Genomic DNA, 25,366 nt, shown 5'->3' on the forward strand with positions numbered 1-25,366 from the left:
TTAGCTCGCAACCTGATATATGCTCCTCTGGCCTTATTAATGTAAATGTTGTCTAAAGAAGAGTGCAGAAGGATTAGTTGTTGTTTGTCATCTTCGTATAATAAAGGCTTATTGCAAATATTGTTTACTTCCTTCACAATTTCCATTTCCCCTTGTTTACTAACTCTGCTTAATATTTTGCTATTTGATATGGAAATTTGACGTACCTTGTATTTTAAGTATTCTAATTTATCCCTATAATTTGTAAAATTGGATTCTTTAGTTATATCATTGATTGTCGTTATAATTTCCTGACAGAATGGTTCATATTTAAGAAGGCTTGAGTTGAATTTCCAATAACCTTTATTCCTTCGGCATGCATTTGTGGGTGTAAAAATAAGTTTAATCAAGCAGTGATCTGTTAGAGGTGCAGTGGAATTTGTAGAGTTTGTCTCCAAACTAGTCCTCATTTCTGACACAAGCCAGAAATCTAATTTAGATTTGACTGAACCATCTGGTTTAAACCAAGTGAATATTTGGGCTTCCGGGTTTAGAGTGCGCCATACATCTCTCAATTTGAACGCACTACAAAAATCAAACAAAATAGGGTTGTAATGATGTCCCTGATATCTTGAAATATTTCTATCCAGCCATTCATCCATCATATTAAAATCACCTCCAAAAATAAAGTCTTCAGTTTAATACCTTTGACATAAATCTTTTACAACATGTGTCATTTCAGTAATCCGATTTTTGTTTTGGTGATAGTTATTATACCCATATATATTTCCTAAGATCAGAAAGTGATCATTAACTTCAAACACACAAATTACCCAGTGACCAGAAGAATCCCTCTTAGTGGTTACCACCTTCCCAGGAAAGTTATTTAAGAGTATGGCGACACCTGCTGACCTATTTGTACCACGGCTAAATAGTATTTTGTCTCCCCACTGGTTTGACCAAAACGTTTCATCTGTGTCATTAGAGTGAGTTTATTGAAGGAGATAACATTGTGCTTTTTAATTTTTTATAGAACAGGAAAGTTGATTTCCTTTTTACAGAATCTTGTAAACCCCTAGCATTAAGTGATGCAAACGAGAAAATAGAATTAAAGGAAAACATACAAAGAACAGAATAAAAAAAATAAGAAAGAAATGCGCTAACAAGTTTAAGGATGTAGGTTTGTTCGTTTTTAAATGAGCGTTATGAACAAGCCCCTATAGAGGAATGTATACAGTACATTTATACAGTAAATTACATCTATAATCAACCGATGTCAAACTTTCAACATTTTCTTTTGAAGTGCACATCTTCATATGAACGGAGGAAGGTCATTAAATAGTCTAGTGTAAACTTAACTTAAAAGAATCTCCCCCTCCCATTGATAACTGAGAACATTTTAAAGTTGAACAAGTTTATTTTTTTCTTTCTTTCCTTTTTTAACTACAATGCAGAATATATACTTCACCTGTAAAGTGTACAAGTTTCAGACACCCGAGTTGTAAATATTAATATACACCTCCTGGGGTGAGACTCTCAAAGATCTGAGAGCATGAAATAAGTGACATGTTGTTACCTTTATCTGATCTAGTCTGGAGTAACCCTGTTACCATTGATATAGCCCACATGGCCTTTGTAGTAGATATTCTTCCCTGCCGCTCTTTCTTGCTCCATCTTTGGCCTCTCTGTCGGCTTTGCAGAAGTCCTGTTTGAGGTGGATTCCAATATCTTTGCAGATGTTGGAGTTTTTGGCCAGCTTCCAGATGACATCACGGTGATATCTCATGGCGAACTGGATGATGACCTGCCGGTGGATCCCTTCTTCTCGTCTTCCGAGGCGGTGAACGGTATATCGACCAGTGTTTCCATGGATGAAGCCCACTGCGGTGTGATTCTGGACAAGATACTGATGATTACGTCTCGGATCTGTTCGTCGTCTTTTTTCTTTCAGGCCTTGTATTTTGTCTGTATCTGCGCGCATCATGCGCCGATCTCATCCTCTGAGCTGCACGGCTGTGGGTCATAAAGCAGGAAGGCAGACGAGAGGTTCCTTAAAATAAAAACAATAGGCATTGGGGTCGGGCGATGTTTATTATAATACTTAGTTGATTTAATGGTCTACCTCCGAAGAACGAGAGATACTCGGCTGCTCAGCGGGCAGAGAGAGAGAGAGAGAGAGAGACAGCGGAGGGAGACGTGTAGAGCGGCATACTTCCACATCAAACTCTGTGAAATAAAGAGTTTATTACGACCAAACCATAGTTGGTGATTGTTGGAAAGACTAATGACGACAGTATTGGTGAGTTTTATTTTGTTTCTGTCAAGTTTGAATGAAGTGTTTTACCATGCTCCACCACTAGAACAGCTGATCTCAACATAAACAAACACACGTGGATGATGACGCCATAGATCGACACTCGGCTCGGTCATTCAACGAGACGAGTAGCGGGCGGTTGGCAACACTGGGCTGTGACTGGACAGGAGATGGCAGAGGGAAGTGACGGATCAGGAAGCGAGTTAGGCGAGATGGAATTAGGTGGCGGGAGCTATGGAGAATGGGATATTCCTTGGAAAAAGAAACGTAAAAAGAATCCAAATAATAAATCGGATGATAGTGATTCTGTTGACAGAGAAGCTGTAACAGAGAGGAGGAGAGATGATTATAAGGTAATCATTAAACTGGTGCAAGAAGGGGCTTCTTGTTGAGAGTGGAATCCAATACAACTTACCAGATCAATATGTAAGGAAATCGGAGAGATAAAGAGTGCTAAAGTGTTGAGAAATGGATCACTGTTAATTATGTGCAAGGATGGAGGACAACAAGGGAGAGCAATCAGGATGAACAAAATAAATGGCAGAAAAGTACAATGTTCCCTAGCTGGTGACAAAAAACTAGTCAAGGGAGTCATCCAGATCAAACAGAAATGGGATTAAATGTGACAGTCTCTCAGTCCTGATCACTTTTGAGGAGGGAAAACTTCCCGAAAAGATCTACATTGGATATATGTGTTATGATGTCAGGCTGTATATTCCCCCACCACTCAGATGCTTTAAGTGTCAAAGATTTGGACATGTGGCGGCTGTGTGTAAAGGACACCAAAGGTGTGGAAGATGTGGTGGAGAACATGGCAAATGTGCCCAGGGAGCAAAGCTGAAATGCTGCAATTGCGGTAGAGAACATAGCTCAGCGTACGGTGGATGTGAGCAAAAGAGTGGCAGAGGTGCAGCGAGTCAAGGTGTATCAGGGAATCAGCTATGGCAGCAAAGAAGGTTTCAGGAGGCATAAAGGTGACAAAGCAAAATAACACTGTGAATGAAGATGTTGGAACATGTGGAGGATGTGATAAGTTGAAGGAGGAAACTCTGCTAGTCAGAAAAAGTGACTGTGCTCTTTATGGCAGAAATAATCAACTGTTCGGCACAGTCAAAAAGTCGCAATGAAAGGATTAAAATAATTGTAAGATCAGTTGAGAAGTACCTTGAAGTAAATGGGTTACAATGGGAAACAGTTAGAGACACTCTGAATGAAGATACACAATCCGCACAAACATGGGCTGGATCCTCTTAATGGTGCTAATTCTGCTACAATGGAATGCGAGAAGCTTAATAGCAAATGGACAGGAGTTTAAGAAGTACATTGATAATTTACAAAATAAACCTAATGTAATATGTATACAAGAGACATGGTTGAAACCACAGTGGGATTTTGTTGTAAAGGGATATTCTGTAGTTAGAAGAGATAGGGAATCTGGCAATGGTGGAGGAGTTGCAACATTCATACAGAATGAAATGAGTTACAAGATAATGCATGTAAACACTGAGCATGAATCAATTGTGGTTAAGGTGTGGACTGACAGAGGTGATATAGATATAATTAACTTTTATAATCCATGCGGGAAATTAAGTCACGGTATATTGGAGGATGTAGGGGGATCATTGCAAAACAATGTAATATGGTGTGGGATTTTAATTCACATAATTCATTGTGGGGGAGCAATAGCACAGATGCAAATGGTGTAGTTGTAGAAGAATTTATAGATGATCACTGTTTGGTGTGTATTAATAATGGGGAGGGAACACGGTATAATAGCACTCAAAACACAGAAGCAGCACTTGACCTAACATTTGTAAATAGTACTTTAGCAGGTGTAAGCACATGGAAAGTAATAAAGCATACTACAATGGGCAGCGATCACTACCCCGTAGTGACTTAAGTTGGTGCAAAGATTTATTATGATAAGGGAAAGAAAATTCCTAGATGGAAGTTGGAAAATGCTAACTGGGATGCTTACCAGGAGATAAGTGCAGCGAGATGTGAGGGAATTAAAGAAGATTATCAAATGGATGTAAACATATTTAATGGTGAACTAGTTAATGAAATAATTCAGTCAGCTGAGGAAACAATCCCAAAGAGTACAGGAACTAAACGTATTATGAATGTACCCTGGTGGAATAGCGACTGTAGCAACGCCATAAGAAACAGAAATAAAGCATTTAGGGAACTCAAAAAACTTCATTCACAGGATGCTTTGATCCAGTATAAAAGGGCACAGGCAATAGTAAGGACAATAATAAGAACCCAAAAACGCACATTTTGGAGGCAATATTGTAGCAGTATTGGAAGAGAAGTATGATCAGGAGAATGGGTGGGATCAGAAGAACTTATAAGTTACCAGTGATGAACAATGGGGATCAAATGGCTGTCAGCAACCTAGAAAAGGCTGAACTTCTGGCGCAAACTTTCAGGAAAGTTCACGACTCCGACAATCTAACAGATGAGGCCAGGCGCTGTAGAAATAGAGTTTTATTGGAAAATTCAAAAATATTAGAGAAAAAAGAGACATCAGAAGATCCAATAGACCTGCCTTTTAGTATGTTTGAATTGAGAAGAGCAATAACTAGTGCACGTCAGACCACACCTGGTAAAGATGGCGTATGCTATAAAATGTTAGAGCACATGGCAGATAACACTCTGGTCACTGTGTTAAGACTGGATAACAGAGTTTGGGAAACTGGCCAACTTCCTACAGTGTGGAAACAAGCCGTAATAGTGCCTATTCTAAAACCAGGGAAAGACCCATCAGATCCATATAGTTACAGACCTATTGCCCTAACCTCTCATTTATGCAAAATTATGGAACGAATGGTTACAGAGAGATTAACATATTTCCTGGAAAGTAAAGCTCTTTTATCTCCACATCAAAGTGGGTTCCGTAGGGGTCGCAAGACTATGGACTCTGTCTTATGCTTAGAGTCAGACATCAGGAAAGCACAGACCATCAAAGAAGTAGTATTAGCTGTCTTCTTTGATGTGGAAAAAGCATATGATATGCTCTGGAAAGAAGGGTTACTCATTAAATTTAATTCATTGGGAATTGGTGGTAGAGCATATAATTGGGTGAAGGACTTTTTATTTGACAGGAAAATACAGGTAAGAGTAGATGCAGAATATTCAAATGTATATACAGTGGATAATGGAACTCCACAAGGTAGTGTATGTAGTCTGTTATTATTCAATATAATGATCAATGATATATTTTCTCAGGTTGAGTAAAATATAGGAAAGTCTATGTACACGGATGACGGAGCTCTTTGGATAAGAGGCCGCAATGTATCATTTGTTAATAAGAAAATGCAAGCTGCAATAGCTGAGGTGGAGAAATGGGCGAATAAATGGGGATTCAAGTTATCAGTAGCAAAAACACAAGTTATTTGTTTCTTAAAACGGCGTAAAATCGCACCCATTTCCCTAAAACTGTATGATCAACCTCTGGAGCAAGTCAAAGCTGTTAGATTTCTGGGGATTTGGTTTGATGAAAAGCTCACATGGAACATCCATTTAGATAAAATCAAGAGCAAATGTAAAAAAGTCATCAATATACTTCGTTGTTTGACAGGACAGGAGTGGGAAGCAAGTAGAGCATCTTTACAACATATATACTGGGCTCTCATGAGATCTGTCCTTGACTATGGGTGTGTAGCTTACATGTCAGCAACAGAATCAAACCTCAAGAAATTAGATGTACTACAAGCTCAGGCTTTGAGAATTATTAGTGGATCATTCAGAACATCTCCAGTATCAGCAATGCAAGTGGAAGTGGGAGAAATGCCCCTACGGATTAGAAGAATAAAATTAATGCTGGCATACTGGGTTAATCTTCAGGGGCATTATGAAACTCACCCTACCAAAAGTGTTTTGACAGACTGCTGGGAACATAATGAAACAAACTTCATAAGCTTTGGGTGGGTAGGTGATGCAAAGGCAGAAAACATAGGGTTATGTCAATTCCAGTATTGCTCTACAGTTTCAGTTTCCTCCATTCCTCCCTGGTTATTCCCCTTACCAAATGTTGACCTCAATATACAGCAGGAATTGAAGGAGAAGTCAAAGAAAATTCCAGCATGGCGCATAGTCCAGAATTATTCTGATCAGCACTTCACAGACTCCGTGTTCTTATTTACAGACGGTTCCAAAGATCCTGAGACAGGGTGTGCAGGTGCAGCAGTTTATATCCCGGTGAGTGAGACTTACATCAAGAAACGAGTATCAAATTATGTGTCAGTATATACTACAGAAATATTGGCAATAATATTGGCCCTGCAGTTGATAGAGGAGAGGGAAATAAAAAACACCGTTATTGCATCTGACAGTTTTTCAGCACTCACAAGCATAGGATCTGGTAGATCATCAGTCAGAACGGATTTAATTAATGAAACATTTCTCATTATGTATAGGATAGAAATAAAAGGCACAGGTACACGATTCATATGGGTTCCTGCTCATGTTGGTGTGGAGGGAAATGAGCAGGTAGACATTCTGGCCAAACAAACACTAAGAATTAAGAATACAGAATTACAAATTCCATTAAGTAAAGCTGAGGCTAAACCATTCATCAAGAACTATGCACAAAAGGTATGGCAGGAGTATTGGGATGAGCAGGAAACTGGAAGGCATATTTACAATATACAGAAACATGTTGGAGCAGGGAGAAAGGTGGGCTGGAAAAGAAGGGAAGAAAATATCATCAATCGGCTGAGAATCGGACATACAGGTCTTAATCATACATTATATCGAATAGGCAAGCGCCTAACTGGGAAATGTACACACTGTAACCAGCCAGAAACTGTTGAACACGTACTGATACACAGCAGTAATTACACTATCCAGAGGAATCACCTTTTTCAGACATTAAGGAAGGCAAAACATCACGACTTTTCAGTGTCAGGTCTATTGGGGAATAAAGCAGATAATATATACAGTGAAATTATTCAGTTTTTGAGAAAAACTGATTTAGTTAAAAGAATCTAGAGTTTTCATTATTTTTATTTTTTATTTTTTATTTTATTTTATTTTTATTTTTATTTTTTATTTTTTTATTTTGTTTCTGCACAATCTTCTGTTCCACACTCCAGTCCAGGTGGTGGCGGTAATGCACCTCTAAGATGGTTTGCCAACCTCCAATAAACACCAAAGAAGAAGAAGAAGAGGAAGAGGAAGAGGAAGAAGAAGAAGAGGAAGAAGAAGAAGAAGAAGAAGAAGAAGAATGAAGAATGAAGAATAAGAATAAGAATAATGTTAACTTTACAAGTAAACTTGTGTTATAATGCTTTCGACTTTGGCTGTCTTCGGTAAGTAGCCTATCGTACAAAGTCCAGAGGCCTGTACTACGAAGCAGGATTTGGCGTTATCGAGGTAACTTCAGGGTTAACTGGGTTTTCAGTCCTACGAAGCTGGTTCACTTATTGCGGTAGATCTCCATGGTAATTTATGCTGAACGGCTAACCTGCTCCGGAGCAGGTTATGTTCCAGATAAGAGATCAACTCGTATGAAAGCACCCCCTACTGACCAATCACATCTCAGTGCGGTGATTGTATGATAATATCACACACATATGAAGAAGTTACCGTCATAATCCAGGCTAAAAACAACATAGTTTAAACTGACAAATGCAAGAAGGACAGCTGGATTTATGCTGTGGGTATTTACCGCTTTGAATTATATTTTTATATTTATTTATTTTTACTTGCTCTTGGTCCGTTTCACACCGTCAGAGAGGGGGAAAGCAGGTGAAATGATGTTTAAAAAGTCATAGGCGCCGTATTGTAGACGCAGGGTTAAAATAGGTTTAATCCATTCCTCTATAACACTCTTTAAAGCTATTTATATTAAAGGGACTATTTGTAACTTTCAGAAATGCTTCTTAACAGCGACACCTGTGGCCGTGAAATCAACGAAAGTCAGCGTCGGGCTCGCTCTAAATATACCTGAACGAGCATCACTCAAAACAGTGAGGCGACACACGTCAGCTAAAAGCACAATATCACTCTATATTTCAGCTGCTTGGCAGTAATGTTAGCTGACCAGACCAAGGTCTCTCCATGAACATGATTTAGATCTGATCCTAGTGTTGGCTTTTCCTGCCTAAGTGCAGGCTGAAGCAGCGGGGCTCTGCAACGTCTCTCCCTGCTCTCTCCGCCCGCAGCCGGAGAGCAGAGGAGACACCGGCACCCGGTCGGTAACGAGAGGGTAACGTTACTAGCTAAGGAGCTCCATCACTTCACAAGACACGGGAAACCTCTGTTGGTCTGGAGGAGCTGCAGCATTTTTTTTCTGCACAAACGTCCACTGTGCATTCACTAGATATTCTCAGAGCTAAACTAACTCTTCTGCAGTGAGGACTGAGCGCACGTTCACGTCTAGAGGTGGAGCGAGCTGATCTGAGCGAAGGCAGGCAGGCAGAGTTGGAGAGGCAGCGGCCACACGCGAACGCGCATGTGTGACGACCCGCTACATTTATGCGCGTACAAAGTTACAAATAGTCCCTTTAAGACGACTATATCTGACTTTTGAGTGTTCCGTTAAATTAATAAATCTGTTAATTTACGCATTCACACATCGGAAGTTTTTTCTTTTTCTAGCTGTCCTTCCTGCATTTGGCAGCTTCAACTGTGTTACTTTTAGTCTGGATTATGTGTTTAATTTCTTCGTATTTGTCTAATATAGTTTGCTCTTCCTTTGTTAAATGTGCCACTCTGTCTGTCAGTAGTCTTGTTCATGTCTGTGATTGGTCAGATGCTGCAAACACCGCCTCGTGCTCATATCCAGACTGAGAAACCCTGGGTTGACTTACCGAGTCGATAACCAGTTTCGTAGTATAGTTTCGCGAGATCTCGTTTGTTAGGTTAAGTGAAGCCAGATAACGAGAACATACCCTGGGTATGTTGAACTCGCTTCGTAGTACAGGCCTCTGTAACGCTAAGCTATTAAGCCAACGTGACACAACATGTTGTGCAGACTCGTATATAAGTTAACGTTAGATTGATCGATGTTTATTATCAGTCCTTTCGGAAATGAATCATGTGCCATACAACAAACAAACAATGCAACACTGCAAAGCACAAATTATTTACGAGCCCTATAGTCAGAGATTGTGTCGCCCCCATACCGTCTGTCTTCTACCCTTATCAGCCTCTAACAGCAAGTATGTAGGTGCTACATTAAAACACTGAAACTAACGTTACTGTTTCTTTAACAGGGTATATTGTTGCACTCATGGCACCAGCGATGTGCTGTCTTCCTAGGGAATATGAAACAAGGGACAGGGAATGCTGTCCGATGTGTCACGAAGGTAAATTATAACTCTAGCCTCGTCTTTCAGGAGTGATCTGCAGTGCTAGTGTCTACAGATCAGGAAGATGGCGGTGTCATGGGTTGTCATCATGGATGGAATTAAGGGAACAAAGAGTTTGGTGTTTGTGTTGAAAACAGGAACTTGGGATTTGTTTGAACCAGTTTGAACCAGTGGAAGTCATAAGTCTCTTGAGACTTGTGAAAGACAAGAAAGCTTGTTTAACATTACTAGATATGTTTAAGTTAATTAGAGATAGCCCTGTTTTTATGGATGCATTTTATTTTCATTTTTGTACCAACCTGAGGCAGAACATTTAGTTGAATAAGACATGTAGATAGATAGATAGATGGATAGATAGTAACTTTATTGATCATCACAGTTCCATAGTGCAAAACATGTTAGTAAAAAGGCAGTAAAAAAGTGAGTAGTGCAAAGTACAATAAAAATATACCAGATATAAAAATACAAAGAGATGAAGAAAACTGTTAAAAGTGACTGTAGTGCAGAAGAGACTGCTATAAGTGAGTATAGTGCATTATTATCTGTCCTGCAGACCGTCCTCCTTTGTCCCATATGCCTTGTTAGTTTGTTCTTGTCATGTTCTCAATATAAAAAAAATCAGTGGAAGTAACGTTACCCATTTTAACCATCAGTAACCTTATACCTATCTCATGCTCTACAGGAATTCACACTAATGTGGAGCAAAGACGTTAGAACACAAACCATGGAACCAGGCTGAACACACATTTATGTTAAATCTGGGCTAGAGAGGCGTAGTCCCCTTCCAGTGGACCCCATGGGACCTTATTTTGGATAAAATATGTACAGTGGTCAACAGTGAGAGACAAGTATTTCTTTTATCCTTTTTGAATTGCACCATGAATCACACATATAATATCTGTCAATTTAAAAGATAATTTTGCAAGTCAAGAAAGTCTCAGTTTGTCTTAGTATAATTTAGTTTTGTGTGAAACCGTTCAGTGAACTACATCTCTCGTCTCGCACAATATACGTCATCAACACTAGCTACCTAGCTAACTTAGCTATGTTCCATGCACAAATGAAACGTTAGCCTACCTGATGTGTTTTATCCAGAGACTCCTGCTCTTTTTATCAGCCGGGAAGAGAAAGAAGGATCAGACCCGTTGCTGGTGTGAGTTCATCCCAGTAGGAAACACACAGGTATCGTAGCTTCAGCCAGAGAGACGTCACTACGACACTTTTGGGTCTGTCGTTTTTCTGATTACATATTTTCACAGTCTGATACTTCAACAGTTTTACAACAAGGTGTGATTTTATTGACTTGCAAAATTATGTTTTAAATTGACAAACATCATCTGTGTGATTCATGGCGCTATTCAAACGGGATACACAATGTATTTGTCTCTCGCTGTTGACTACCGTACATATTTGCTCCTAAATAAGGTTCCATGGTGGTCCACTGGAAGGGGCGTGACTTCTCCTCTCTATTGGTAGCATTTCTAATGTCTCTCAACGGCTCTCAACATGGCGACAGCAAGACACAGCTTGCAGCTAACAGTGCTAACAACGCTAAACAGTGCAAACAATGGCGAAAGGGCTAACAGAGACAGCGTTTTCGCCAGTGAAGCCCGGCGGCCTGCCGAACCTAGGTTGACTCCCCGCCGGGCCTAAGCATCGGGGAATTATTTATTTTTAAAATGTCTTTTAAACAAAAATGTATTATACACATAGCAAACTCGTTTAAGGAATAATTCAGTGCGTGGGTTGTGTGATTAACGTTAGCGAGTGTCGGTATGCGGTCGAGAGAGAGAGCGACAGACAGAGAGAGCGAGGGAGCGTGTGACGGACTGACGGCGAGTACAGCAGTAATGTTATAGCTGTGAGCGTAGCAGTGCATTTTCATACATGGGACCAATAAAAACCCGAAACACGATTGTTACTGACTCTATCAGATACAGTTTGTTATCTTCTGCTTTTGTAATTGTTACTTCCCATCATGTCTTGGTGATCATGAGACGCTGACGGTGTGTTTTTGTCTTGAACAGGTTCAGTTGTTCGAAGGGACTGCACACAGCAGTCAGGCACACGGTGCATCAACTGTGTGAATGGGACTTATATGAACAAACCCAATGGCCTGAGGAACTGTTTCCTGTGCACCTCCTGTGATCAAGGTATGTCCACAATGAACTGACTAACATTTCCTTCAAATTCAGTTTGATTTTGACAAATGCAGTAACGTGGAAAAGGTTTGATTGAATTAAGATACTGGGCAAAATTTAAACGTATAAAACAAATTGCAATAAATAAAAATATATTGCAGCCCTGCTAATGAATGCAGTTTGATACAAAATAAATAATGTGATAATGTACTGCTATGTTGGCAGCGTGTTTGCTGAAAAGTGAGCCTTAATAATTCAGGAAATGTCCTTACAGGTTGTGTTGTAACAGGTATGTGCTTTAGATGTAGCCTTGAGTGCACCACAGGGACATAATAGATTTTCAAAGTGTTAAATTATAAATAATATTATATACCTTATTGACCAATAAAAAAAGAATATAAATTAATTAATTAAAACTGAATTTAAATATCATGTTCTGAAGCTCCAAGTAAAAAATAAAACAATGTATCACTATATTTCTCTCTTAATGATCAATAATTGAATTTCATAATGTAATTGCAACTGCAGTTTACGTTTTGTGATTGATTTCATTTGAAGGTTGCACTCTTTAATTTTAAGATGTGTAAGTGAGCAAACAACTTAAAAACCCACAGAGCAGCTACAGGAGCTCTGATTGGCCAGCTCCTATGTGTTGGTCAGGAGTTTGGCCAATCAGAGCTCCTGCTGCAGCTCTGTGGGTTGGATTTCATTCGACCAAGTAGCACATAATCACATTATTTCAAATATTATTTAAAGGAACAGTGTGTAGCATTTAGGGGGATCTATTGACAGACAGGGAATATCATATTAATAAGTATGATTTCTTTAGTGTATAAGCACCTGAAACTCAGAATTGTTGTATTTTTGTTACCTTAGAATGAGCCGTTTATATCTACATAGGGAGCGGGTCCTGTTCACAGAGCTGGCCGCCATGTTTCTACAGTAGCCCAGAGCGGACAAACCAAACACTGACATTGAGAGGGACATTCATGTTTTTGCGTCGGCCACCGTAGTTCTCCTACATGCTCGGCACAGGGAAGAAGATTCAGTAGATGCCACCGAATCCTACACACTGGCCCTTTAAGCCTGCATAAAATGTATAAATGTATGTTTAACAACAATATAATGATTATTTTTTCTGTTTGCTTTTAGGTCATGGTCTCTTTGCCAAACAGGAGTGCACAACCACAACTGACACAATTTGTGATGTTTTAAGTGGCTATTTCTGCAAAGATTGGATGGATGATGCAGGATGTAGTTTAGCGAAAAAACATACTCCATGTCCACCTGGTCACAGGGTTAAGGTACCTGGTAAGAAAAATTATAATTATACACAAAGTATGTTTACATGCACACTACTATCCTGGTTTGGCACATAGTGTAGCCTGGTTATTCAGCTCCATGTATACATTGTACTAATAACATTATCCAAGTGTCTGAGCCTCGGCGACAGTTCAGAACTTCAGACACGTCTTTGACTCCTCCAAATCCAGCAGGTTTGTCATTTCTGTAAGCCAGTTTGGTTGGCCTGGACTGCTGCATTTACCACACTGCTGTATTTAGCCTTTCCATCTGATCATCAGAAATGGAAGACAAGAGTGACAATACAGTTTGTATGTGTACCTGTGTCAGATTTTGACTTTTACTTCAGCACGCAGACATCATTACATCATTACATCAAGTATCATCATATTTTGTACTACTCTATAACTTGAAAGTGTCTCCTCTATAGTGCCTGCTCTATAACATATTCAGGTTTCTGAAACCAGGATATGATGACCTGGGCCTGTGTTTATCAGGCGTCTCAGTAACCCTCCTGAAAGTTGACCTAGGACTAAAAGTATTCATATCTCAGGACTGATTTCCTGCACTGACATGTTTGGTACACTCATATCATAACTGGGATACTAGTGTGCATGTAAAACCACTCAATGAAGACACTGAGTTGAGTCTGATAAATGATGGATCTTCACCAGATGTTGGGTTCCCGTGTTATTAATCTCACTTTTGTCTGTTTCTCTAAGGAACCAGCAGAACTGATACAATGTGTGAACTTTGTCAGCCAGGCCATTTTTCACAGGATGGCTGGAATTGCACGGCTTGGACTAGGTAAGACATTGTTTGTACAGTAATTAATCAAAAAAGTAGGGTTTTCCTGCCCTGTAGCACAAAATGTTGATTGTTGATCATTTCCATCCACAGGAGATTCAAACATTGCCAATCCCTCAGTCTTATTACATCTGATCTTTCAATAGACCTTTTTTTGAAAGTGTTACTTTAAATATTGATTTATTTTTAATTAGTTTGACATTACCCACTTAGTACTTTTAACATTATGATGACACTTCAAATGAGTTTTTATTTGAAACACACAAAGTATTAAGGTTGTTTCTCCTTTCTCTTTTCCGACAGTTGCTCAGAAACCCGAGTAAAGGTCAAAGGAAGCAGCAGCAGTGATGTTGTCTGTGGAGGTGCTTCAAGAGAGCGTTTCTATTATATACCTTTTATTATGGCCACGCTATTATCATTAGCACTTGTGATCGCAGGTTAGTGCTTGTTCTGAATCTCTAATTTGACCTAATATACAGTATAACATCTGTAGCTAGATTCGTGCGTGCCACTTTGGGAAGCATCTTATCTCGTCTTGCATCTACTGGGAAGAGAAAAACACATTCTTGTGTTCAGGAAGATTTGGTCACTGACAGATATTTCAGTTTGAAAGAAGGAACAATTTGTTGTGCTAGGGGACCGTAAACTCTGCTATCGACCATCGAGTGTCGATTTTGACATTATCCAGGGCAATTGTATTACTCTGGGAGAATTCTCGCCCCTCCTCAACTATGAATCTGCGATGGAGCAACATAGACACCTAGTTTTCATCTGTGGTAATGTGCACATTGTATGTTGACCAATAATTAACTTGTGTAAAAGTCATCATGTGTTAGACTAAGTATTGACCTCTTTGTTGTATAATCATTAATGGTATTGGAATACATCTGTGATGCTTTCATCAGTGATGATCACTAGATGTAATATCTTAAGTCTAAAGTAATAACTTGAACTGAGAATTAAATTTTGACAATTTTTATACTAATGTTTGATCAGAATATTAGTGGTTAGATAGCTTTTTGATATGTGTCTGTTTTGTGCAAAGTAAGGAACTCTAAAATTAGTGAGGAGGGAACTTTGATTGTACGCATGTAAGATTTATGAAACCAAAAACCTTTTTCATGTTTTAGAAATGATCTTAACCAGTTTGGCTTCATAGTTCCATTAATGCATTCAATATCAACAGCCTTAAGTCCACCTTCCTCATATTCTTTAACCATAGTGCCTTTCTTAATATAGTGTGTTTTCCTTTTCCAGATTTAATTGAAATTAACTTGGTTTATGGCTTTTATTGCATTTTGGGAAGTGATAAGGAGTAAGCTGGGTAGATGGATCTGGAAATGCACTCCATTTTTGAAAGAAAAATCCTGCCTATGATGGAGATGTCTCTTTGAGACCAATTTAGATGAGATTTACATTTATCCAGATTATTCCAAATGTTAAGATTATCTAGTGAGTCCTTATCCTTAGTAATGTGTATGCCTAAGTATTTAACCACTGATTTAATAGAGATGTTATGAACTGTTGTGAGAGTGGAATTGTGAATAGGTAATAACTAAAAAAAAATTAAGGTTTAACTTTAAACCAGATGCCTTAGAAAAGAAATCTATTGTTTTGAGGATTTTTGGAACTTGGTTACCATTTTTTATAAATATGGTTGTGTCATTAGCCAGTTGGCTGATTGTTAGTTGTTTGTCTAACACTATCAATTTTTCAAAATCTGAATTTTTTACAAGAATTGAAAGCCTTTCTGCTGCAGCGATAAAGAGCAAAGGGGAAATGTGACAGCCTTGTTTAATACCTTTATCAATTGAAAATCTTGGAGAAGCACCATGAGGTAATAACACTGAACTATTAGTATCCTTATAAAGTAATTTAACTATATTTAAGAATTTTTCACCAAATCTAAATAGTTCTAAAGTACGAAACATGAATTTGTGCTCAATCGTATCAAACGCTTTGAAGAAATCTAAAAATAAAATAAAGCCTTCATCTTCAATCAAGTAATTGAAGTCAAGTAAGTCAAGTACAAGTCGTATATGAATTGATCGTCCTTTTATGAAACCCGATTGTGTGTCTGAGATAATTTGTGTGTTACCAGTTTTTAATCTATTTGTGTTGACATGAGTTAAAATGTTATAGTCATTAAGTAGGGTGATAGGATTTTCAATTAATTTTTAGTCTTTACCAGGTTTGGGAATGAGGGTGATGATTCCTTGCTTCATCGTAGTCGGTAGAATGAGGGTTTCACAAATTTCTTTTAACATATTGAAAATAAGGTCTTTCAGATGTTCCCAGAAGTGCCTATAGAAGTTACTAGTTAGACCGTCTGAACCTGGAGATTTGTCTCAGGATAAACATTTCAAGGCTTTTTCTACTTCGTCCATTCTGATTTCTGCATCATATACACTTCTGAAACACTCGTCCACTCGAGGGATCCATTCTTTAATAAGCTCAAAGAAAGCAACCGCAGATGTCAGTATTCAATAATGTGATTGGTCTAAGATTGTCTAATATTGTTGGGTCCTTATCAGGCTTTGGAATTAAAGTTATTACACCTTGTTTCATGGTGGAAGGGAATGTCAGATTATCAGTTGCTTCTCTTAACATAAGGGAGAATGGATCTTTTAATAAATCCCAAAAATGTTTATAGAAGTTGGCAGTAAGAACATCACTACCTGGAGATTTATCTAAAGATAAATTCTTTAGTGCTTTTTGTAAGTGAGTAAGTGTCAGACTGTCGGATGTGTGGAGGGAGGGAGTTCCAGAGCCTGGGAGGAGTGCAGCTGAATGCCCTAGCACCAATGGGTGCTAAGATGTGAGGTGGGGGTGGTCAGAAGACCAGTTGAGGATGAGTGCAGGGAACTGGCTTCTCTCACTCACTGAAGGTCCTTTCAGACACAACGTGACAACGACACCGCCGCTGCGACGGCTTTTCACTGCACTGAGCAGAGCTGAACTCCGGCCGCTGCTCGCTGAGGAGAGCTCAGCTTAAACATGAGCTCAAACTGCGCTGTGACGTCAGCACAGACTGCTCTCTTCGCCCGAGAAACGACAGTTGGTGTAGCTCTGTTGTCGTCCGGGTTCCAGAAACAGGAAAGCTAAACAAAAGTGTGAAAATTTGACATAAATCGGGAGAAATACAGGAGAACTGTGACCCCGGGAGGAAACCGGGGGAACGCAATGAGAAACGGGAGTCTCCCGGGAAAACGGGAGGGTTGTCTGTGGCTGGTTGCTCGACAAGTTGCTTTCACTGGAAGTCCGACAGCGGAACATCCCTCTTGTAAATGTATAACCACGGAGATAACATGCCGTTCGCCGCGTATCCTCGGGAGAAATGGATGCGTTCAAGAGGAAGAAACTCTTAACTTCCTCCACGGGTAATGCCAAGGAAGAGAGCGTCCATTTGTCTGACTTGACACAGTAAACGCCATGTTGGTGAAAGTGTCTAGAGATGATCCCCTGACGTCCGGTTCCAGTGAAGGCAGCAGGTGGAGCAGCTACAGAAAGCTGACAGAAACGCGGAAGTAAAGATGATCCACCGTCTCATCTAGCTGTGTTGGTGTAAACTGACAGCTTTTTTAATGTTGCAGATTGTTTTGCAAGTAGTTGCAACTTTCAACTCATCTTGTCATGAATCTTTGGTGAAAAGTTCAAACGCCCTCTTTACAAACATATTGCTTCCAGCGCCCCCTGATGTCCTCTGAACGCCCCCTGGGGGGGTAGCGCCCACGTTGAGAAACGCTGTTTTAATACATCCATGCTCGACACAGCTGAAAATTGTCCAACTTGATCGCATCTTTTAGTCACCCTGCTGCTGCTTCTGCCGCCTGTTCTCATCTACTCTCCAGGCGTGACGCAGTTCATCTCCAAAGAGCCCACAGTCAGTGCATGCAAGGGGAGCCCGTGACGCAGAGAAGAGCATCCTCTCATGCTTTGTATTAATTTACCAAGAAAAACGTCTCGACAGCTCTTAGTTTTCATAACAAACACCACCGGTTTGAATCCATACTTTCTGTCATTTATCACTAGCTTTTAGGCTATTCGTCTCATGTTGTACAATGAAGGTTTAATATGTAAATAATCTTGATACACCCGTTTCCTCATTCAACAGACCTCAAACATGCTCCGCCCCCCCAGCCCAACCTCTGACCTTAAGGGGCTTTCCAGTTAGCTGTGCTGTGCTAGTTAGTGAGGCTAACTGTTAAACTAAATCAATTTTGTTGTTTGTGGGATTTTCTATATCCAAACAGTACTATTGTATCCAATGCTCGATGAAACTATGTGCTAGCTCGTGTTATCATGCTGTCGACATTGACTGTCTTTGGTAAGTATTGAACAAGGAAGTCCTGTAACGCGTAACGTTAGTTAGCTATCAAGCTAACATTACGCGGCATGTTGTGCAGACTCGGATATAAGTTAATGTTAGATTGATAGATGTTTGTTATCAGTCCTTTCGGAAATATATCACGAGCCATACAACAAACGAACGATGTAATACTGTAAAGCACAAATGATTTGCGAGCCCAATCGTCGGAGATTGTGTCGCCCTATACCGTCTGTCTTCTACCCGTATCCTCTACCGTAACAGCTCGTATGTAGGTGCGACATTAAAACACTGAAACTAACGTTACTGTTTCTTTAACAGGGTATATTGCTGCACTCTTGGCACCAGTGATGTGCTGTCTTCCTAAGGAATATAAAACAAGGGACGGGGAATGCTGTCCGATGTGTCACGAAGGTAAATTACAACTCTAGCCTCGTCTTTCAGGAGTGATCTGCAGTGTGTCTTCAGTTAACAAAGATGGAGTTGTCACGGGTTGTCACCATGGCTGTATTCAGAGAACCATGACAGTTTGGTGTTTGTGTTGAAAACAGGAACTTGGGATTTGTTTGAACCATTGGAAGTCACAAGTCTCGTGACTTGTGAAAGACAAGAAAGCTTGTTTTCATTAATAGATATGTTTAAGTTAATTTGAAATAGCCCTGTTTTTATGGATGCATTTTAGTTTCATTTTCATCTTTGTACCAACCTGAGGCAGAACATTTTGATGAATAAGACATGTAGATAGATAGATAGATAGATAGCAACTTTATTGATCCAGAGGGAAATTCAAGTTTCCAGCATCACAGTTCCATAGTGCAAAACGTGTTAGTAAAAAGGCAGTAAAAAAGTGAGTAGTGCAAAGTACAATAAAAATATACCAGATATAAAAATACAAGGAGATGAAAAAAACGTTTAAAACCGAATATAGTGCAGGGTAACAGCTGTGATACACGACTATTAAAAAAGTGAATATAGTGCAGAAGAGACTGTTATAAGTGAGTATAGTGCATTATTATCTGTCCTGCAGACCGTCCTCCTTTGTCCCATATGCCTTGTTTGTTTGTACTTGTCATGAACTCAGTGGAAGTAACGTTACCCATATTAACCAACAGTAACCTTATACCGATCTCATGCTCGACAGGAATTCACACTAATGTGAAGCAAAGACTTTAAAAGAACACAAACCATGGAACCAGGCTGAACACACATTTATGCTAAATCTGGGCTAGAGAGGCGTAGTCCCCTTCCAGTGGACCCCATGGGACCTTATTTTAGAAAACGTGTACAGTGGTCAACAGTGAGAGACAAGTATTTATTTTTTCCTTATTGAATTGCACCATGAATCACACATATGATATCTGTCAATTTAAAAGATAATTTTGCAAGTCAAGAAAGTCTCAGTTTGTCGTAGTATCGTTTAGTTTTGTGTGAAACCGTTCAGTGAACTACATCTCTCGTCTCGCAAAATATTAGTCACCAACACTAGCTAGCCAGCTAACTTAGCTACGTTCCACGCACAAGTGAAACGTTAGCCTACCTGAGGTGTTTTGTCCAAGCCCCCAGGAAGAGCGCCGGTCATCGATCCGGACTTTCGTAGTGACCAAACGGCGGCACTGCAACTTCCATATCAGTCACGTGATGCCATTGGGCCCAAAAATACTTTTTCCCATAGACTTACTTTGGGAAAGAGATGTCTGTAACTCAGCGGATACTTTTTTTTTAGGTGAATCAACTTCCCTGTACGAACACCAAAATAGCCCTTATTTAAAAAATGACGTTTTTAAAGTTGTAAAACGCACTAATATAATCCAGAGTTATTTCCCTTCCTCCGTTCATGTGGGTGAGATCCAGACCGAGGCTGGAGCGCAAGCCATGACAACGGCGTGAAGTTGGGACCCTGTGACCAAGTCATGTGACCGAGCGGATAATACTCCGCCAAAATCTGGGTACTTTTCCAGACGGAAGTTGAGCCATTTAGGCTTCATGCGCCAATGAGCAACTCTCCCCGCCTCCAACACTATCCAGTTCTTTTAATACATCCATGGTTTTATCCAGAGACTCCTGGTCTTTTTATCAGCCGGGAAGAAAAAGAAGGATCAGACCCGTTGCTGGTGTGAGTTCATCCCAGTAGGAAACACACAGGTATCGTAGCTTCAGCCAGAGAGACGTCACTACGACACTTTGGGGTGTGTTGTTTTTCTGATTACATATTTTCACAGTCTGATACTTCAACAGTTTTACAACAAGGTGTGATTTTATTGACTTGCAAAATTATCTTTTAAATCGACAAACATCATCTGTGTGATTCATGACGCTATTCAAACGGGATAAAAAAATTATTTGTCTCTCTCCGTTGACTACCGTACATATTTGTTCCTAAATAAGGTCCCATGGTGGTCCACTGGAAGGGGCGTGACTTCACCTCTCTATTGGTAGCATTTCTATTGCCTCTCAACGGCTCTCAACATGGCGACAGCAAGACGCAGCTAACAATGCTAACAGTGCTAACAACGCTAAACAGTGCAAACAATGGCGAAAGGGCTGACAGCGACAGGATTTTCGCCAGTGAAGCCCGGCGGCCCGCGGAACCTAGGTTGACTCCACACCGGGCCTAAGCATCAGGGAATTATTTATTTTTAAAATGTTTTTTAAACAAAAATGTGTTATACAAATAGCGAACTCCCTTAAGGAATAATTCAGTGCGTGGGTTGTGTGATTAATGTTTGTGAGTGTCGGTATGCGGTCGAGAGAGAGAGCGACAGACAGAGAGAGCGAGGGAGTGTGTGTGTGTGTGTGTGTGTGTGTGTGTGTGTGTGTGACAGTGAGTACAGCAGTAATGTTATAGTTGTGAGCGTAGCAGTGCATTTTCATACACTGGCCCAATAAAGACCTGAAACACGATTGTTACTGACTCTATCAAATACCGTTTCTTATCTTCTGCTTTTGTAATTGTTACTTCCCATCATGTCTTGGTGATCATGCGACGCTGACAGTGTGTTTTTGTCTTGAACAGGTTCAGTTGTTCGAAGGGACTGCACACAGCAGTCAGGCACACGGTGCAGCAACTGTGTAAATGGGACTTATATGAACCAACCCAATGGCCTGACTAATTGTTTCCTCTGCACCTCCTGTGATCAAGGTATGTCCACAATGAATGATTAACATTTCAGTCTTTCAACCTCCAAATTCAGTTTGATTTTGACAAATGCAGTAACGTGGAAAAGGTTTGATTGAATTAAGATACTGGGCAAAATTTAAACGTATAAAACAAATTGCAATAAATAAAAATATATTGCAGCCCTGCTAATGGATGCAGTTTGATACAAAATAAATAATGTGATAATGTACTGCTATGTTGGCAGCGTGTTTGCTGAAAAGTGAACCCTAATAATTCAGGAAATGTCCTTACAGGTTGTGTTGTAACAGGTATGTGCTTTATATGGAGATAGATAGATTATCACAGTGTTTAATTGTAAATAATATAATATACCTTATTGACCAATAAAAAAAAGAATATATATAAATGAATTAAAACATAATTTAAATAGCATGTTCTGAAGCTCCAAGTAAAAAATAAAACAATGTATCACTATATTTCTCTCTTAATGATCAATAATTGAATTTGATAATGTAATTGCAACTGCAGTTTACGTTTTGTGATTGATTTCATTTGAAAGTTGCACTCTTTAATTTTAAGATGTGTAAGTGAGCAAACAACTTAAAAACCCACAGAGCAGCTACAGGAGCTCTGATTGGCCAGCTCCTATGTGTTGGTCAGGAGTTTGGCCAATAAGAGCTCCTGCTGCAGCTCTGTGGGTTGGATTTAATTCGACTAAGTAGCACATAATCGCATTATTTCAAATATTTAACGGAACAGTGTGTAGCATTTAGGGGGATCTATTGACAGACATTGAATAAAATATTAATAAGTATGATTTCTTTAGTGTATAAGCACCTGAAACTCAGAATTGTTGTATTTTTGTTACCTTAGAATGAGCCGTTTATATCTACATAGGGAGCGGGTCCTGTTCACAGAGCTGGCCGCCATGTTTCTACAGTAGCCCAGAGCGGACAAACCAAACACTGGCTCTAGAGAGGGACATTCATGTTTTTGCGTCGGCCACTGTAGTTCTCCTACATGCTCAGCACAGGGAAGAAGATTCAGTAGGTTGCAACCTGCAACCTCACCGCAATATGCAGCCAAATCCTACACACAGGCCCTTTAAGCTTGCATAAAATGTATAAATGTATGTTTAACAACAATATAATGACTATTTTTTCTGTTTGCTTTTAGGTCATGGTCTCTTTGCCCAACAGGAGTGCACAGCCACAAAGGACACAATTTGTGATGTTTTAAGTGGCTATTTCTGCAAACATTTGATGGATGGTGGAGGATGTAGTTTAGCAGAAAAACATTCTCCATGTCCACCTGGTCACAGAATTAAAGAACCTGGTAAGAAAAATTCAAGTCAGACTAGTCTGACAGTGAGTATGTTAACATGCACACTACTATCCTGGTTTGGCACATAGTGTAGCCTGGTTATTCAGCTCCATGTATACATTGTACTAATAACATTATCCAAGTTTCTGAGCCTCGGCGACAGTTCAGAACTTCAGACACGTCTTTGACTCCTACAAATCCAGCAGATTTGTCATTTCTGTCAGCCAGTTTGGTTGGCCTGGACTGCTGCATTTACCACACTGCTGTATTTAGCCTTTCCATCTGATCATCAGAAATGGAAGACAAGAGTGACAATACAGTTTGTATGTGTACCTGTGTCAGACTGGTGTCAGATTTTGACTTTTACTTCAGCATGCAGACATCATTACATCATCACATCAAGTATCATCATATGTTTTACTCTATAACTTGAAAGTGTCTCCTCTATAGTGCCTGCTCTATAACATATTCAGGTTTCTGAAACCAGGATATGATGACCTGGGCCCGTGTTTATCAGGCGTCTCAGTAACCCTCCTGAAAGTTGACCTAGGACTAAAAGTATTCATATCTCAGGACTGATTTCCTGCACTGACATGTTTGGTACACTCATATCATAACTGGGATACTAGTGTGCATGTAAAACCACTCAATGAAGACACTGAGTTGAGTCTGATAAATGATGGCTCTTCACCAGATGTTGGGTTCCCGTGTTATTAATCTCACTTTTGTCTGTCTCTCTAAGGAACCAGCAGAACTGATACAATGTGTGAACTTTGTCAGCCAGGCCATTTTTCACAGGATGGGCTGAATTGCACGGTTTGGACTATGTAAGACATTGTTTGTACAGTAATTAATCAAAAAAGTAGGGTTTTCCTGCCCTGTAGCACAAAATGTTGATTGTTGATCATTTCCATCCACAGGAGATTCAAACATTGCCAATCCCCCAGTCTTATTTCATCTGACCTTTCAACAGACTTTTTTTGACAGTGTTACTTTAAATATTTATTTGTTTTTAATTAGTGTAACATTAGCCACTTCGTACTTTTAACATTATGATGATACTTCAAATGAGTTTTCATTTGAAACACACAAAGTATTAAGGTTGTCTTTCCTTTCTCTTTTCCGAAAGTTGCTCAGAAACCCAAGTAAAGGTCGAAGGAAGCAGCAGCAGTGATGTTGTCTGTGGAGCTGCTTCAAGAGAGCGTTTCTTTTATATACCTTTTATTATGGCCACGCTATTATCATTAGCACTTGTGATCACAGGTTAGTGCTTGTTCTGAATCTCTAATTTGACCTAATATATAACATAATTTCCACACATTTTTTTCTCCTCATTGCCTTCAGTGGCTGGTCATTAATGGTTTTAGCTAATATGTTTTATGCTTTTGGATTTCAGGCACAATGTCTTCGAGAAAAACAGGTACGTTGGGTCAGTTTATTTGTCCTAAATACATATTTTTTAAGTTTTCCGTATGCAAATGTGTCTCAAATTTTTTCACACAACGGGCTGCACTGCATGAAATTCTGCACAAAAATGTTCTGTCTTATTTAATTTGTCTTCTTTTTCTCCACCTACATATCAATCAATGAATTTTATTTGTCACGTGAAATTAGTTAAGGTACAACTCCAGTGAAATGCAATCCCGTAAGCTTACCTTCAATTTGTGCATTATTCACCATAAAGCCAACGCCTCCTTCTTTTCTTCCTGCCAGAGAGCTCTGTTCAGTCACATTGGCACCCAGAAGAAGTCTCACCAGGCTGAATGACGCCGTCCGGCACTCCAGGATCCAGCTGTTTGGACCAGAGACCACATGAACTCAGTCACATGATCCTGGAGTCCTTATTTCAGTCCTCTGGATTTGTATTTTACACACACAGAGTTTTGAGAAAAACTTTCCACCAGCCTGAATGAAAATCCAGAAACAACCAGAGGCAATATGTCCACATGTTATACTTACATTCGTGGATGCCATGGTAACTTGTTAATATCAAACCATTTCTTCAAGGCTTTTAATTCCCTTTCTGCTGTATTTAGGAGCTGTTCCAAACTTTTGCTGGAGCACAACACAGCACCATTCCATCGGTGTATTGTACTTTTCATTAGCAGTAAAATTACAGAGATATCGCTGGATAAAGTTCTGGGTTGCCAGTAACCTATAATCACAGTTAAAGTGACTGAACTTAGGTAGAACTTTGGGTTGTATCACTAACTAGCCAGGGCACATGCCCAACTATAGGTGAAAATTGTCATCTTTAATTTGACAATTTTCAAATTGTCAAATTTGAAAATTGTTTTCGGAGCAGAACGCGGAAACTATTTAACTTAGGAACTTCAAATTTGGTATGATGGTTGACAGTGTGGTCCAGTTGTGCCTTTTGGGGCTTAGAAGTCCAGGGTGCCCAAAATTTCTGAAATTTTTCCAAAAGTGCAAAATCTTTGACCCTACTTTAGCAGGGGTCAAGCCGTGAGCAGGTAATGTGAGCCATGCTCACTTTTGCCTTGTTTTATGTATATGTATGTATGAAATACTATATTAGCGCCGATATCAACCGGCAACTGGGAGCAACAAGACCACAGGGTTAACGTTAGCCGGCTACACAGAGTAGCATAGCCCGTTCTCGTCCAGAATATAGCCTAGCTTGTTAGCCTGAGCTTGCTTGGTAGCTTCAAGCTAGGTTGGCGTGTTTCAGCAACCAGGCCTCATTCGGCCCGCCTCAGCTCCATCCACGCTCCA

General features: G+C 39.7%; 1 protein-coding gene and 1 long non-coding RNA gene across 2 annotated transcripts in view; one reads left to right on the top strand and one right to left on the bottom strand.

Moving 5' to 3' along the window:
* The window catches only part of LOC141772310 (uncharacterized), a 74,784-nt gene that overhangs the window by 19,274 nt on the left and 30,144 nt on the right, over positions 1 to 25,366 (top strand). Inside the window, exons 3-12 of the mRNA XM_074643149.1 lie at positions 11,640 to 11,765; positions 12,028 to 12,042; positions 12,906 to 13,064; positions 13,778 to 13,862; positions 14,166 to 14,299; positions 18,511 to 18,603; positions 21,203 to 21,328; positions 22,484 to 22,642; positions 23,373 to 23,457; positions 23,760 to 23,893. Of these exons, the coding sequence (XP_074499250.1) occupies positions 11,640 to 11,765; positions 12,028 to 12,042; positions 12,906 to 13,064; positions 13,778 to 13,862; positions 14,166 to 14,299; positions 18,511 to 18,603; positions 21,203 to 21,328; positions 22,484 to 22,642; positions 23,373 to 23,457; positions 23,760 to 23,893 (1,116 nt within the window). The remainder of the gene's footprint in view (positions 1 to 11,639; positions 11,766 to 12,027; positions 12,043 to 12,905; positions 13,065 to 13,777; positions 13,863 to 14,165; positions 14,300 to 18,510; positions 18,604 to 21,202; positions 21,329 to 22,483; positions 22,643 to 23,372; positions 23,458 to 23,759; positions 23,894 to 25,366) is intronic.
* Positions 1,394 to 24,427, bottom strand: LOC141772315 (uncharacterized). Its single transcript, XR_012594883.1, has 2 exons — positions 24,286 to 24,427; positions 1,394 to 1,992 (listed from the first exon to the last, which is right to left on the bottom strand). It is a non-coding gene; the product is annotated as an uncharacterized LOC141772315 (long non-coding RNA).

This window comes from Sebastes fasciatus, chromosome 8 (genome assembly GCF_043250625.1).
Source record: "Sebastes fasciatus isolate fSebFas1 chromosome 8, fSebFas1.pri, whole genome shotgun sequence".
NCBI lineage: Eukaryota > Metazoa > Chordata > Actinopteri > Perciformes > Sebastidae > Sebastes > Sebastes fasciatus.